The 16,140-nt window shown below is 45.0% G+C and overlaps 3 protein-coding genes and 1 non-coding gene across 4 annotated transcripts; 2 read left to right on the top strand and 2 right to left on the bottom strand.

Annotated features, from left to right (window-relative positions):
* Window positions 1-794: 794 nt before the first annotated feature.
* Window positions 795-2,416, bottom strand: ATNIH1004_009283 (GIY-YIG nuclease family protein; the record flags this gene model as incomplete). Its single annotated transcript, XM_033573880.1, has 2 exons — window positions 795-2,023; window positions 2,086-2,416. The coding sequence occupies 2 exons, from the start codon at window positions 2,414-2,416 to the stop codon at window positions 795-797; spliced, it is 1,560 nt and encodes a 519-aa protein (XP_033424432.1).
* A 3,618-nt stretch (window positions 2,417-6,034) lies between these two features.
* ATNIH1004_009282 (ankyrin repeat domain-containing protein) lies at window positions 6,035-6,670 on the top strand (the record flags this gene model as incomplete). The annotated part of the gene is made up of 1 exon (XM_033573879.1): window positions 6,035-6,670. The coding sequence occupies one exon, from the start codon at window positions 6,035-6,037 to the stop codon at window positions 6,668-6,670; it is 636 nt and encodes a 211-aa protein (XP_033424431.1).
* Window positions 6,671-8,896: 2,226 nt separating this feature from the next.
* On the bottom strand, window positions 8,897-8,992 carry ATNIH1004_009281. The gene has a single exon. It is a non-coding gene; the product is annotated as a tRNA-Ser (tRNA).
* A 4,460-nt stretch (window positions 8,993-13,452) lies between these two features.
* On the top strand, window positions 13,453-15,990 carry ATNIH1004_009280 (uncharacterized protein; the record flags this gene model as incomplete). The annotated part of the gene is made up of 7 exons (XM_033573878.1): window positions 13,453-13,571; window positions 13,622-13,838; window positions 13,890-14,198; window positions 14,245-14,731; window positions 14,775-15,414; window positions 15,463-15,934; window positions 15,988-15,990. The coding sequence occupies 7 exons, from the start codon at window positions 13,453-13,455 to the stop codon at window positions 15,988-15,990; spliced, it is 2,247 nt and encodes a 748-aa protein (XP_033424430.1).
* Window positions 15,991-16,140: the final 150 nt, after the last annotated feature.

The following is a 16,140-nucleotide window of genomic DNA, read 5'->3' as shown; positions in this document are numbered from 1 at the left end:
TTTAATTCGCGTGTTCTTGTATCTACACCCACGCTGACAGTGTTAGTAGGTGTACCCCCGCGCTAATGAGGAGTGGGGGTATCTTTCACAGAATGCGGGGCTATTTTTGCCTGAGAATATAAAAGGTGAGTTAGTTATTGCTAACTAACTATGCCTTACGCTGATGTCATGCTTACCCCCTGGCTGCACTAGTCATTTTGAGCCTTCTCTTCTGGTGTTGTAACAATATACTGTCTGGAATTACTTTGGAGTATTAGACCTCGAGTATTTGCTTAATAAATCAATAATATATTAGTATATGGCTATACAATACAGAGACGAGAATTCACTGGTTAGATCGGTGTTATTTGCATAATTGTTTGAACTAGCTCTCTGCCCTAGGATGTTCTCTCAATCTGGCACAATATGTACAATATATGCAAGGCTAATTAAAGACTAAGAACGCCAAATATCAACTAACCGTAAAAGCTAAAGTTCTAAAACTAGCTCACAAGCATAACAGGGTATTGGCTATGATAAGTGCTCAAACAGATCGATCAGAGAAATTTGGAGAAATGGATAGAACAAGGTAGGATAGACATTGTGTGTGCAGATATTAAGGCAGCTGAGGCATACACTCGTGCTACATCGAGCTACAAGGATGCCTGTCTGCTTGCGTCTATTTGAACCACGTAGAATGAATTGAAAGAAGGATAGCATTAATGGATATCACTCTTCCGTCGTTTCGTGCCAGCTTCCTGGCTGCCATTACCGACAGTCATTCTTGCTCGGTTCAGGGTCAAGAACGGGTTGGGTTATACATACGGGATTTCAGACATTTCCTGGGAATTAGGGGTGCTATAGCCCCCGGGAATATTTATGTCAATTGGTTCATTGTTCACCAAGCAATTCCTGGAGCGATGCTCTTGTTTATCTGGTGTCTCCTTCTCAGCTGCTGGCTCGATCTCAGGTCCTGGTGAAATCAAAGTTCCAAGGGCTTTTTTCCTGGGTCTTCGAGGGCACGTTGGGTTCTTTGTCAATTGAGGGCCATCTGCTCTCTTGCCCAATCCGCTCATAATCCGTGAATAGGCGATGGCGCAGTATATAAAGCAGTACACGTTGCACGCAGCAGGCACACTGTATAAGCACCATAGCACTAATGCCGAAAGGAGTTTCAAATGAGTTGTCGGGGCCAACAAAAAATTAACCAGAAATTCTATATTCTCCCAGCCATCAATGAGGATCAACATGCGATCCCCAAAATAGGGCCACATCCAGTACATGGCTTTGCGGATCGACTCCCTGCCAACCCTCATGCGACATTCATATTTAAAATAATCGAAATCAGTCACGTAAATCCATGCTTTCAAGCGTATCCGGAGACATGCTTGACATGAGCTACCACCGATGTCCTCATTGGAGTGGCATTGAGCGCTAGGGCATCTGAGATGACTGAATGCATCCCCTCCAAGAAGATCAAGTCTATCCGTCCAGAAAGGAGAAAGCCGAAATGCCTCGTCATAAGGATTGTGTTTCAGCCAGCTGAACCAACTAGCAACGATCTCTAAGGCCTCATGGTTTTGTCCGGTAAAGTATTCTCTGTGTACCGTGAAGCACTTGCAGTCGAATGAGTACTTCATATTCGTGAGTTCAGCTTGCGCTAACGACTCCAAACGGCCGAACCCTCGAATTTTCCGCTCTCGGGGTACGACATCTATCAATTCGAAGGTGTAATGTTTGCACTTTTGGAGCCCTTGTACGCGCCTCATTGCGGTTTTGGATCTTCCCACTTTGAAATATCCTGCCTCGTTTTTCGGATCTCCATATATATAGGCCTGGCCCTCGTTTTCTAGTTCCGTCTTCGTGGCGTCTTTTAAAATGATATCTTTGATTTTCATTTCCAGCTTCCAAATTGGTAATGGCCCTGCGACGGGTGAGGGAGGAGTCGCGGGAATTGCGACTGTATCATGGTCCCTTGGAGAAGCACTGTCATTTGGAATGTCCGATGACGGTTCTGGAGAGCTCCGAGGTGTGTTGTGAGATGCTGTAAAGTGATATTTTTTAGCACACTGCCAGCCACTGATTGAAATGACCCAAACCTCGTACCATTCTCGATTGTAGCGAGGTCCGATTCTTCGACATGCTCAATATCATCCCGCATTTCTACATTATCATCTCCAGAAAGAGAGGAATCTCTATCATGACGCCGGGTCTTTTTAGGCTTCAATTTGTCCGCAGGCCGAGGGGAGGGCGATGGACTGTTATCAGCTAGTTGACGAAGAGGTCCACGAAGAACCTCCATACTTGAGTCGTCTAAGTCATCAGAATCGTATATAAGTATGGGGTTGTCGATAGAACTACCCGAATCTGGTGGGGTCACTACACTGCGGTACAAAGTAGTCAAGGGCGGAGTTTTCGGCGCCGTTTCGTCGGACATAATGGATTCTTCGTGTCGAGTTGGGTTTATTAGAAGAGGCAAAGAATCTAGCCTCGGGGGCAGTCGCTCGAGAATATGGAAGAAATATGAGCTTCCAGCTGCGCCGCACAACTCCATTTCCATGTCTGTCAGACTCAGCTCAGCCTCTTATATAGCTAACAACACAGCCCAAGCGCTCAAGGCTTCGCCGCCCGCTTAATTATGGATCGAGACACCCCATTTCAAGCGCACATGACACTATCAGGACCGGAGGCCGTTTAGCGCCGAAACCCCTGTCAGAACTTGCAGTAGTTCAAACACATGGATGGTCATCTGTGGCTCGAGCGTTCGCGGGATTGGGAATCACCCGTTTAGCGCCCCGGAGCTACTGCATGCACACTGCCTCCTGTGTTTCGATTTATAGGGGGTTGGCCTTTTTGGTCCCAGTCTGCTGGCGTTAGGCTTGGGCGCTCTCCTAGTGATTCCGTGGTTCTTGCTGGTCTGTGCAGGTTAATCTTTCGAGGTCGTATGAGTACTGAAGGGCGGTAGCCAGAAATGGAAAGCACTCACCTGAGGTAAAGTAGTTGGTGCTGAGCTTTCTTTGCTAGCTTATAGTCGTAATGGCTCGGACCTTCTCCAGGCGCTTGGGGGCGAGCCAATGTGGTAGGCAACAACCATACTGTAGCTAGTGCTAGTGGCTGTTGAAAATGGGGGCGCTGCATGCATAAGGTACTTAGCAAATACTTTTGCTTCAATACTGGTGACCGAGAGGCGCAGGTATCGAGGATGAAGTGCAGTTTCTAGCTGACGATATGTATACATTTAGTAATAAACTAAATAGCGGCTCATAAGACAGCAAGATCATAAAAATGAATGCTTGAATATTGGGCGCATAATCAAATAGACATTAATGTAACGCTTGATAAAGTAGCATGCATCAAGGCAAAACTGAAGAGGAAATCCATGTCTATATAAATGACGTCATATGTTTCCGGGTCACCAATGCCTGTTAATCATCCTTCTGTTTCGTGCTTTTCCTCGTCTGTAATAGACTCGGGACCAAATATCATTTTTAATAAATTGAAGAATTTTCTTGATCCTCCTTGGTAGAGTACTGCATGTGTGGCTTAAATCATCATTACTTCCAATTCACCACTCTTTCAAAATCCGCTCCTCCTTCTCTGCAAGCTTTCTTTGCACAGGTTCATCCTTCTCTTTTATTTTTCTCTTGTGAAAGTAGTTCACGTCGATCATTCAGATCCCCTCCAAAGAATCGACGGTAGATTCTATCCCAATATACTATATCCAATACACAATTATATACCCAAAAATATCCATTTTCCCAGCTCTATTTCATATGACTCGCGAGACTTTCAGCCGGATACCCCGACTGGCTGCACTTTCTTCGCGTTTCTCAATTTCCTGTAAGAATACCTCTAGCCGCTGCTCATACTCGCGAGCCCAATCATCTAGTCCTTTCTCCCAGTATTCAGGACGCTCAAGAAGAAGTCAGAATGGTGGACTAGAAGCAAACTCTAGAGTGGTAACATACAACAACTCCCAGCCTATCGCCGCTACGGCTCTATACTGAGCATTTACCGGAACATTTGCGGGACCCAGATCATCACATATAGACATGAACGGGCCATAATTGTAGCGACAAAGTCAGTTTTCTCGAGCAAATTTTCGAAATCGACACAGGTAATGTATTTCTGTTTACAGTCTTCTGCGGAGTGGATAGCATCGTTGCGTTGTGTAGTCAGGTGTAGACAGGTGAGTCATGTGCATTACCGCGAGGGAAACGAAATATGCAGAAGCTGTTGTAAAGTCTGCGTTGGCCGCGTGAGAAGATGCTGAGGGAAGTTGCCAAGTTGAATAAGTTCATTCATGTTTGAACGTCCATGTATGGCAGGTGATAATTCACATGCCATCAAAATTATCATCCTCATTGTTTGATATGCGTCCAATCATGTCGAACGAGTGTTTTGTTAGTTGAAGTATAATATCTCCCATGCCTCCATAGACAAACTGAAGTCTTTTTTTGGAAATATTGGGATCGGGAATCGGCCGCCCATTGTCAGAGATACTAGGAGTATTAGAGCATCTACAAAGTCAAAGACACTTTCAATGTATTCCATCACGATAAACGCGCCTAGCCCAGCGGGGTTTTCTTCACCTATTCTATCGAACAGAAGATGCAGAATTGAAATGGAGGTATGCCGCTGGATAAAGTGTAATACCGAGGCTTCATTACTTCATGCGAAATATCAGGTTAAATGAACCTTTTCGTTGAGCAAAGTTCATGAGCAGCTCGACACGGTAGTTTATAATTGTTCTCTCAGTCTCTCGGAATACATCTTCGTTAATGACTTATCCAGGCTGAGAAGATTTCGTCGCTTCTAACACAGGCAACTTCGTCAAACCTCATACACATCTCCATTATAATAAGGTCCACCATGATCGAGAACCAAAGCCGAGTAGGATGAACTAGGACAGGATACCCAGAGAATATTAATGTCTGGAGAGCAGATGATTAAGGGAAAACGCAGCTTATCTTGGCTTTGAAGTCCTGAGATTTGCCTCTTCTAGATACCTGTCATTGTTTAGCGCCAGGAATGTGAGCAGATTGCGGGGGATACAATTTCATTTAGCGCTTCGGCTGACCAAGTGCAGCTGCGAATCCAAAAATGCTTACAAAAAGGTGATTTAGAATGAGATAATCATTTCCATGGTCCTTCAAATTCAGTGACTTGGATAAGCAGTGTGGAGAGTATACTATCGCTCAAATACACCTCCATATTTAAATTTGGCCGCACTAGATTCCCTGTATACCACCTGCCACTCCATCATAGCCCTGATAATGTTGAAACCCCTAGCTATACGCTACTAATGCGGCTCACTAAGAGCCTAAGTTTTAGTAGTGAAGAAATATTCTAGCGGGGCATCTTCTGTCCTGGTTGGGACGGGATGTAGCTAAATTCATTCGAGTGAAAGCCAGAAATGTCTCCCAGAGAAATCGATTCACATTAAAACTGGAAAAATCGGAGAGATCATTTTATGGGCTTCGTCTCTATTAAACGACGACCTCAATAACGCTCCTAGAACCGAGAAAGTCCGCGATAAGCTGGACAACTTGCCGAATTCTCTGATCAAAGTATACGACCGAATATTAAGCCGGATTGAAGAGGATGCCGTCGACGATGCCAAACTTGTGCACTGGGTAATCCTTAGTTGGCGACAACCTACCCGATTGGAGCTGGCAATGATATGGACCTTGGACAAGGAAAGAGGGAAAGAAAGCTCCGCTCCAACGCGTTCGTTCTTGGAAGAACATCAACACTCCTACAGGAACTGTGGAACCCTTGTTTCGTTGGATGATAACACCGGCCTTCTTTATCCGATTCATCCATCGTTAAAGAATTACTTATTCTCATACCACCCGCCATCCAAGTATATCATCAATCCGAATGAGATAAACTCCGGATGTTTGAAATTTGCTGGCGATATCTCAGTATGGAGCTCAAGCAAGGCACGTAGATAATCGCCTCCGGACGAAAAAGTGAATTATATTATCCCTCCGTACCTGTGCAGTTTCTGATTGCACACTGCTTTCTCCGATACTGTAGTGTGGAATGGCAAATGTACGCAATAGCGGCAAGTCCCAGTGTGGCCACCAATCCAGGATGCGTTGCCATCACGTGGGGAAGATGCCAACCATCTGGCATACGGTTGCTCCGAGTTTCCGAGAGCGGGCACGAAGAGGTGGTGCGTATGCTGCTCGAGATTGGCGCGGATGCCAATGCTGTCGCCGCTGCTAATGAGACGGGGATGGGAGCCAAACAAACATCACTCCGACTGTTACTAGAGAAGGGAGCGCACATCCACCTGAAGGAAGAACAAATGACCACACTAGACCTGGCAACAAAAACTGCACACAAGGATGTTGCGCAACTGCTGCTGGAGGAAGGTGAGAAACAAAGGGAACCGAAAGAGACCGTATTGAATTTGGCGGCAAAGAAGGGCCACGTGGAGGCTGTCCGGCTGTTGTTAGAGAAAGATACACACGACATTCCAGAGGGAAAACAGCGACAGCACTGCACCGGGCTGCAGAGTATAGACGCAAGGCAGTGGTGGAGCTCCTGCTCGAGAATTGTGCAGAAGTCAATTCAGAGAAAGAGGAAAGGGAGGGCTACTCCGAGTCGAAAAGTCATGCGGAGAAGAACGACGACAAACGAAAATGACAGCATTACACTGGGCCGTTATGAACAGGCATGAAACTGTGGTGCACCTGCTGCTGGAGAGTGGCAAATGTCAGTGCCAGTGCAGTGCAGGTGGTGGAAGCTAAAGAAGAGGAGGAGAGCTACTGCGGTTCAAGGAGAACCATCACAAAATACATTACGACCAGATAAAGGACGACACTGAGTCTGCAGTCACGGGTAGCGATAAGCACGGAGTAGAGCGGCTTCTGCTAGAGAACGGTGCCAATGTTAATGTAAATGAGAGGGAGGAGGTAGTACAGATGAAAGAGGAGATGGATGAGAGGGAAGGCTGCTGGAACTTGAGAAAGACAATAACAACAAGAACGAGAACTGCGCTGCACTTGGCAGTCCATAATGTGCCTGAAAATGAGGGGCTGGCGGAGCTGCTTTTCGAGAAGAGGGGTATAATCAACGCGGAGGACCAAGAGGAGATAGTCGTGATGAAGGCGAGAGAGGGTTACTGGGGAACCAGTGAGAACATTATGAAATGAGCAACTACCAAAAGAAATCAAACGGCGTTACATTTGGCCATCCAAAACGAGGATAGGAATGAGGGGATGGTGCGGCGCCTACTTGAGAAGGTTGCTGTTGTCGACGCTGTGGTAGAGGAAGAAGCCGAGGGAACGAGGACAAGAGAGACAGCCATACGTCTGGCAAACAGAATTAGGTACGTGGATATCGTGAGACTGCGTCTTGAGCATGGTGCTAGTCAAGATTTGGAGGAGGGTGAAGTGAAAGAAGAGAGACATCAGGGATCAAGAGGGGAAAGCACTCAGTTAGCTCTGCGCATGGCTACTGAAGACAGGCATGAGACGGTAGTGCAACCACTTCTTCCTCTAAGTCTCCAAATGTGTTGCAGAAGCTGAGGAGCAAGTTCAAAGGTTGATTTCGAGATTGAATGTGACCTAGTGCAGATAACAGCGACATTAACGACAATATGGAGACAGCTTCAGGCAAAAAGAAAAAAAATGTCTTGATCAGTTCTAATCCAAGTAAGCTAACTCAGTTTACGGCCTGTCTATCACGGATTTAAGAATTCGTTATAAAATATAGGATATTGGAATACAGATCAAATTCTATAACACCCTGTACGTATATCTGACGCAATGGTAGAATAATATATCACCCCACTAGTACTTTGCTAATAGCCTGTATGTCATTTATATTAAGAAAAGCAATTCCCATGGGAATATGGGACGGGACTAAAACTCGTCCGGTAACCCGAATCCCGTCCCGACGATCAGCCTACATCCATGATAGTAGAATGCATTATAATCAAGACTGAGTTTAGAGCACCAGAATGGATCATCCGGCAATACCTCTAATCCTCCAGCATGAGAATTAAGATGGCCATGCTGTATTTCGACCATGCTTACACAGACATAAAAATTGTGAAGGCCATCCGACTGCAGTAAGACAATCCATAACTTGAATTCAAGTTATGGCCAAGTTATGGGTAGTTTATTCGGTCCAGATTTGCCTGGCAAGCCAAGCCAAACAATATAGATAACACAAGTCACACAAACGTGAAGCACTACTTCCAACAACGTCATCAAAGTCTGCGAAAAGGGGACTTGCAGTCGAATAGAATGAATCCACCATTAAAAATCGATGAAAATCCCTAGTTTTGGCGATTCTGAAGACATGCTAGGCTACCTTCGCAGTGGGCGGGAAAATAAGGGGAAAACAAAGACAAACAAAGGTGAGATTTGCACACGTCCCCTAAGGGATACGATGTCATCCAGGCGGACTTACTAAGGAGAAATTATGAGGTGGATGGTTATGATTGAATGGTTGGTTGTTATGATCCTTCGCTCAGGGGAAGGAATCACTGTACCAGCTACACGCCGGTAGCCTACTAGGGAGAATAATAATATCAACTGTATTGACTGCACGGCGAACGCGATCACCGCGTGCTCTCTCTCCCTATCTCTAAATTACTATCTAAAGGAATGGAGGTGATTCAGGGGGAATGACGCTACGCGCTCGCGAAGGTAATCGGATCCCAAATCACGGATATTTCTCTGTTGTAGCTGAGGAGTTTCGACTTCGCCTCGGATGACGTAATTTATAATTTTGGTGTAACTACATGTTAAGGATAACAGTTGGAATAGGAAAAGATAGAAAAAAAAAGAAAAAGAAAAAAAAAGAAACAATAGGAATGCAATTTATGCGCGACACCTACAGGATAAAAGGAATTAAAAAATGTGGACACGATCTGAACGCTCCAAAAAGATAAAAACGACAAGGACGCGATTTGAACGCGCGACCCCTAAGGGATAAGATTTCGTCCAATGAGGATTCAAGTCTTACGTCTTAACCACTCGACCACCTTGCCAAAGACAAAGTGAAGTTTTTATTATTTCCATATATTTGAATTTCATTTACTCTAAACCTATACAATTGGACTTGTAGTCGTGTGGCTTAATACTGATCGTCGATGCCCATACTGTCCATGAGTAAGTTTATACGTGTTCTCAAATATCTCGTAGTGTAGCCATGGCTGGGGCCTGGGATTTTCATGAGGCCCTTGTTGTCATCATTCTCGAATCTAAAGGAAATACCTTCAAGCGCAAATCTATTATTTTCCAGTCTCTTAATAGAATTCCGCGTCAATACCAAAACAACAACCCACCGATGCCCCTCTTGATCACTCTCAACAAGCTTTTTGTAGACCATCCTAGCAGCTGTACTATGTCTTTTCAGGTTCGAAAATATCTCCGTTCAATAGTGGGGAGGGAGGCCGGAAGGGGGTCATGTATGCTCGCGGTATGAATAGACTGCATCAGGCTTAGACGGGCTGGCTGATTCGCAATCAATAGCTACAGGAGATGCCTTTTCAGCAACTATCTCTAGAATGATATAAAATGTGACAGTTTCAAGGAATGGGACTCCCGGAAAACAGAGAAATGAGTTGAGTTTCTGCAATAGTAGAAGCAGCAAGGATAGTAAAGTTGTACAGCACGATAACAGTTGAGCCACCATACCCATTGATTTTCTTTCCTTTGCCAAACTCAACAGAACATTCGCCTGCTCGTACAAGGCTGGTTTTCCATATACTAATACCCGGTTCCATCCATACTCGGTATGTTAGTAAATAGTACTATGGATTAGTATGAATTCAATACCCGTCCATAATGCTTGGCATTACTTTGTAGACTTACAATATTATCGATAATACAAGATAATCATAGATAGTTCTTGGCATTACAGGTCTATTACTGTAAATTTGGTTTTTAAACCTCCATGTTTCTAAATTTAGTCTAAATGTAATAATAGTGTAGCGGATAGTAGATAACTATAATATTTAAATATTATTAAAAATTTACAGAAAGATCTTCAAAGTTGGCCGAGTTCTAAGGGGTTGATTTGTTGAATAATAGTACAATAAAATTAATGGGGACAAGTATTCCATCATATCCATACTACATAATTCAGGTTAACGTTCGTACTGAGTGACAAGCTTAATAAGACTTGTATGGAAAACCAGACTCGTACGGTGTACACATGTCACATCAATAATCAGCGACGTTCCACACCACACTAAAAGACGTTGGCAGCCATCTACGTCCGATCCTTGGGTGTATATGCCCATTGATAGTGCAGTTTAGCTATTTGCTCAGTTAATTGAGGTCTTTTTTGCGCTCTCCGGTGGCCATACCCCGATTCTTTCAACATGGGCGCAACAGTGCGTGCATAAATAGGCTTGTCAAGTAATTTGCAGATATCTGTCAAGGGCTAAACCTCTATAACCTAATAACTAGGGTGGATACAAAAGGAATCGTCGAAGAGGAAAGAGAAGAGGAAACAGCGATGAGACGATTGCGAGATAGGGGGGAAGAAGTCACATGATAGAGTGTACTAATCAATATACTAATCATGTGGCAGGCGAGGAGAAAGGAAACACGAGGGCTGAGGGCCCGAGTAGGCTAAGGGGCTCTAGCCCCTTGCAATATCTTCTGTTTTAGTAAAGGGATCCCACTTAATTTATAAAAGAATATATCGTTTATCAACAGCAGAAAGGATCCCTGGCCGTCCGGAGCGAGGAGAACTAGCCCCAGTAGTAGAGGTCTGATATGTTTCAATGGTTGTTTGAATAATTGTATATAGCAAATTCAACGCGCGTTGAATATCAGCCTTTTTCTGGCCTGCAAGAAATCTACCAACTATAACTCCGGGCTGCAATGGTTTCAATCTCTGTCTACTGGTTTTATTAGAACTAGTAGACCGTAGAGGAGTGCGAGGCTTGATCTAGGTGGTTGAAAAGATAAAGCATAATATTGGGTGGCATGTCGCGTGGCGCGGAATTTCATAGACTTTTGTCATGTGACCGTAGAACCCTCATACACCCATAGTATCCGTGTTTTATCTTTCTCTTTTTCTTTCTTTTCTGTTTTATGGAACAAAAACCAATCTTCATATAACGTCCATATGGCACTCATCTTTGGTCGAACTGCGAGCGTAGCCTTTCATTTAATAAATGTTGCCGCATTCGGCGTGATCCAGCATTAGTATGCCTGTATCATTACCCAGCCATTGATTTGCATGAAGAATAATCTCAAAAAATAGGTTGCCAGCATTCACCAGCGGTGCGCAGATAGGGACTATAAATATGCTTTGATAATTTTGCTTGAACTGCCCTTCCAGATTCGAGCTTATGAAGGGATAACTTCTGTAATCGCGACAAAGCAGATCAAAAAATAGTTCTAGAGAATTATGTGTAAATGAGGTATCTGTCCTGCACAAGGTTCCATATAATAGCCAGAACATGACCTTCCAAAGAATATAATTAGCTAGGCTATTGGGTATATTATACTGCAATTCCTCCTCAGGTCGAAACAACTCCATTTGCTAACACTACTTCTAGTGTATTCTGGTAATTCCTTCCAGTTTTTTTTAGTACAGTCTGAATGGAATACATTTATTCAAAAAGCATATAAAGATAAATCTATGTCGTCATTATTACCTTAAGAATTAGCTTCAAGGCAAAGTTAAGTCGACACACCGCTGCGGAGAGTCGTGGGAGAAACCGACTTATGCGTTGTACGATTCTGCTGCTCGTTAGATCTACTAAGCCAAAGAAATAGAATAAAGGTGCTTGCCTTGAAGCTGAATATTAGGCGAAATATCACCCTGCTAACTCGGCTGGATGCGCACCAGGCACACTGTCACCATTCAATTCAGACACACCTGTACCATCTAGCTGGGGCTTATCATAGGTGCGAGAATCCTTTATTGCAACAGGTGCATTTGAAACTACGTCACGTTGAGCCCTGCGACGCCTCCTAAAAAAAATGATTGCGGCCATCCCAAAAAGGATCGCGGGTATCCCGATCCCAAGGCCAATACCCAATCCTAATTTCAGCTGCTCTGTATTTGACTGGTTTCCTGTTTGATTAAATAGTGTCGTAGTTGTTGCACTAGCAGTACTGGCTGGGGCCGAGGTTTTCTGCGTTGCTGATGTCGACTGAGTTGCTGATGTCGAGGATGAGGCGCCAACAGTTGCTGGCAAAACAAATCGATCCGATTGAGCACAGCAAGAACTGGGAGACATAGAGCCGCAGCACCATGATTGATCTTCAAGGCATTGAGTCATAACAACGTTGCTGCTTGCATTACCATTAGCAACCTATGAGCAGGGATTGGTCAGTATGTATGATAAAATGGGATTAAGTTCAATCATCATGTTACGGTTGAGATTGTGGACCTACAGATGAATTTGTGCAAATTCCCCGCAAGCAAAACGGACTTGTCCAAGTTGGATCGGTACAAGACTCGCGCCAAATCGCCCCTCCTGATTCCGAATTGCATATTCCATCTAGGCGGCAGGGATTGGAGCAGAGACCATTCGACATGCATGAATCTACCGTATATGAGAGCCTTCCCGATGTTGCGCAGCACATGGAATGTGTTGTGTTCGATCGGCAGGGCTGGAATTCGCTGGATTCAATTTTGGTGCCATCGGGATTGTAACAAGAGGTGGCGGCCATGCGATGTGGGAAAAAAAAAACTAAGAACCCAATTTTTAAAAGTGAGTGTATCCGTTGCATTATGCTCTTCCGAAAATAGTGCACAGAGTGTTTTTGGACGGCGGGTGATTCTGTGAAAGAGGGAGTGGCAGAGGCGTGGGCGTCTATTTATTACAAATGGAATGATAATCGAAACTAACCCAATATAGTCCTTGCGCGACACAATTGGTTTGGAGAAACCGCCGGCCCCTCCCGAAGAATGCGGTTGATCTGCCTCAATTTCACTGGAATGGCGCCCGATAGGTCCGCCAGCGTATCTGGGGGGTCTCATGTTACCTATACAGTCAAAATTGTTATAGACTACAGTACATCCGGTTGTTGGCACCTCTAAACTTGGCCAGGGAATGAATGGCGCTACTTCATTCATCTTTTCTTTTCTTTTTCGATAAATATTTAGACAACACACGGATATAGATTAGCTTCAGTTGGAGGGCACAATGAAACTGACACAAATCAAAAATAGCCGGTGAAAAAAAAACATACAACAGCATTAGTATGATTGTGCTCACCCAAACCCCTCGTGGGCGTCCCGCCGCTTTACGCGCCTCTTCAGGGCCCTCTTCAGTGACCTGAATAATCTTCACCTGAAGAGCCAGAAGGTGCTTTTGAACATTTGCGCTAATTTTGAGACAGCCTTCATATTTAACAGCATGGAGCCGTCATTTTGTCTTCGCTCTTTCTCACCACATTCTAGTCTTCAGGTGGAATATAAATACCTCTACAGGTGGTTGTCTTCTCTATCAGCTGCATATCAGAAGCATTACTAGCGATGTTACCTGAAGGCTTCAAGGTGATCAATCTCGACAACCATGATAATTCCGAAATACAACGATCTGTCCTAGATCGTACTGAAAGAGAATATGATCGAGTCCTTAGCTATTTTGATATGTAGGAAACCATCCGTTCTAACATGGTTATCCGCTGCTGATTATGCCCAGGTTTGTCACAAACCACCCAGGTGCTGTCTCACCGCCAGATATCCGAACTTACAAAGGGTTTATGGAATTCTTGGCGATGAACCTGAAAGGCCGTCTTAGTGAAGACAAAACGCCAGTTCTGAGTACTCTTGAAGGCAAGAGAAGAGATTTAGACGCCGGCCTTGCTCGGCGGCGGAATTACAATGTTCCAGAGCATGTCAGTACGACAATCAGGGAGGTTAGTAGGCTTGTGCTTAAGGAAAGTCAGTAATCTAACCCGGTTATGTAGTGGCTTAAGAAGGACCTGAACCGGTTGATACACATCCCTGATATTCAAATGTCCAGAGACGGGTTCTCTCGAAACGATCTTAGAATCGTCAAGAAGCACCTTTGGTGCCAGGACGCCTATGAATATCGTGGAAAATATCCGGAAAGGACTAGAGTGGAACTCAGTGCGTCAATGCTCTTATACTGCTTTACGTCAGCTAGAACAGGTGAGGTGCACGAGTCTACAGCTCGTCGGAGTCTGGCCCGCGAACGTGGGGATCAAGACGCTGAGAAGAACCTACGCGCGGCTGTGATGGCAGCGTGCTACAAAGTATAAACACCCTCCCAAATCTCGCAACATACTAATTGCGTTATAGCATTTTCGACTCTGTATTGAGTGGGTTGAGGGCGAAGTCATGCTTGTCCTGAACTACAGCCGAGACTACCTCAAGGGGTACTGGAGGAAGCAAGAATCGGACCTCCCAATACACGGCTTCTATGAGAAATATACAGAGGAAATGCCAATTTTCCTTAACCTTCTGACATTTTTCCTACCTTTAGCATTTGCTGATCGAGCCTTCCGTGACTATGAATCCGTAGACGACATCCTGGACGAAGTGGAGTTGCTTAGCGGTACTCTTCAAGAGGGGGAGGATAAAGTTATCGACACAATTCATTTTAAATCTGATATACTGGAGACGCCGGTATTTCGCCCTCGAGATGAGCAAGCTATCAAAGCTTCTACCGGGAGGGCTAGAGGAGCAGACGCGTTTGGTAAATTGTTTGCTGCACTTGGACACCGGGCCGGCTATCCTGACAATGTTACTGTCCGAGCTTGTCGTCGATCGGCACTTATGGAGGCTGGTAAGTATTCCTTCTTTGTATAGCGGCTAATACTAAGATATAGCAGACAGGAACCACTCAGAGACAGCCCGCATGAAGTTTGCCGGACAGACAAAAAGGGATACTTTTGGAAGATCATATGCTCACCGTGTTGTTGAGATCGATGGAGCCGCTTCATTCCTTGGAATTAAAAGCCGACGTGATCATATTGATAACCACCGCAGCATGGGCGTACGCCGTAACCCTCAGCTCTACCAATCTCTTCCAGCTAAAGCAGAACTCGAGTTCCAGGACCGTGTCGACATCGTTCAGCTTGATATCAAAATTCAATCTCTCAAGAAACAGTTAGCAGGGTTAGACAAAGAAGAGGCTAAGCCTATACAGCAGCAGCGGCGCCGTCTTGAGAACCAACGGCAGCGGCTTTATCTAGACGAATTAGCCTGTGTGCGGCGGGATCAAACTCGTCAGCTGGGTTTCCAGCCTGGCAGTGTGGAGAGGACACTTTTTTACTATACGCGAAAAGTCATGCCGGAGCGTGACATGCTGGCTGGGATCCTCCCTACTATGGTCGAACTACGCAGTCCCACCGGCCGTATGGCGCTCCGCGCATTGGAGGCTATCTGCTCGCAGGAGGTTTCAATTTGCTACCTTTCTAGCCTTACACCTATTGATGGGAAGTGCATCTGTGGCGAGCTAATTGAGAAGTAAGAGCTCCTTGCATCTCCCCTGCCACAGAATATTTACATGGCTAGATACTACCCCCATCGGCGATGGTTACATCTGTACCGTTGCTACGCTAAACGCCTTTCCGCTATGAGTCCTAACAATTTCGCGGAACTTTGTGTTGAGTGTGACTTTTGGTATAATGATGACGGGAAGTGGACCCAGCACTGTGAAGATCATCTTAGTGAGAGTCAGAAATTACTTCGTTGTGACCCGATTATGTTTCGCAATGCCCCAGTCAAAGCCGGCCTCTGTCCATTCTGCCTGGGAGACGAGATTTTAGGTCCTTGCAAACGGATGACACAGTATCTTGATCGCAGTGATTGGTACAAGCATGTTCAGTCCCATCTCAGTTACCGGGCGCTGTCAGGAAGATTTCATTGCCGCCACCCTGCCTGTCAGGAAGACTTTCACAACTTGGCGGACTTGGAATGCCATCTCCGGGATGTGCACTTCTACAACCCTCCGCGCGGAAAAAAACGAGTTATGCGTCCAGCAGACGTAGAAATCCAGACGGGGACTAGCCATCCCTAGTTGTTAATATTTGGCCACAGTGAAGGAGAGTTTTTCATGTACTGTTGTTGGATAATCACCTCTTCTATCTATTATAGATAAGATTATAACTTGCTACTTTCTTTCTTATCTACTATAATTAAGCCAGCATGTCCGTGCATTCACTACTCACAGTTGTGTATAGAGTGGTCTCG

The sequence above is a fragment of the Aspergillus tanneri genome, assembly GCF_003426965.1.
Source record: "Aspergillus tanneri strain NIH1004 chromosome Unknown AapTan_6_pilon_pilon_pilon, whole genome shotgun sequence".
Lineage (NCBI taxonomy): Eukaryota > Fungi > Ascomycota > Eurotiomycetes > Eurotiales > Aspergillaceae > Aspergillus > Aspergillus tanneri.
Note: the sequence above shows the minus strand (reverse complement) of the source record. Positions and strands in the feature narration are given on the sequence as shown.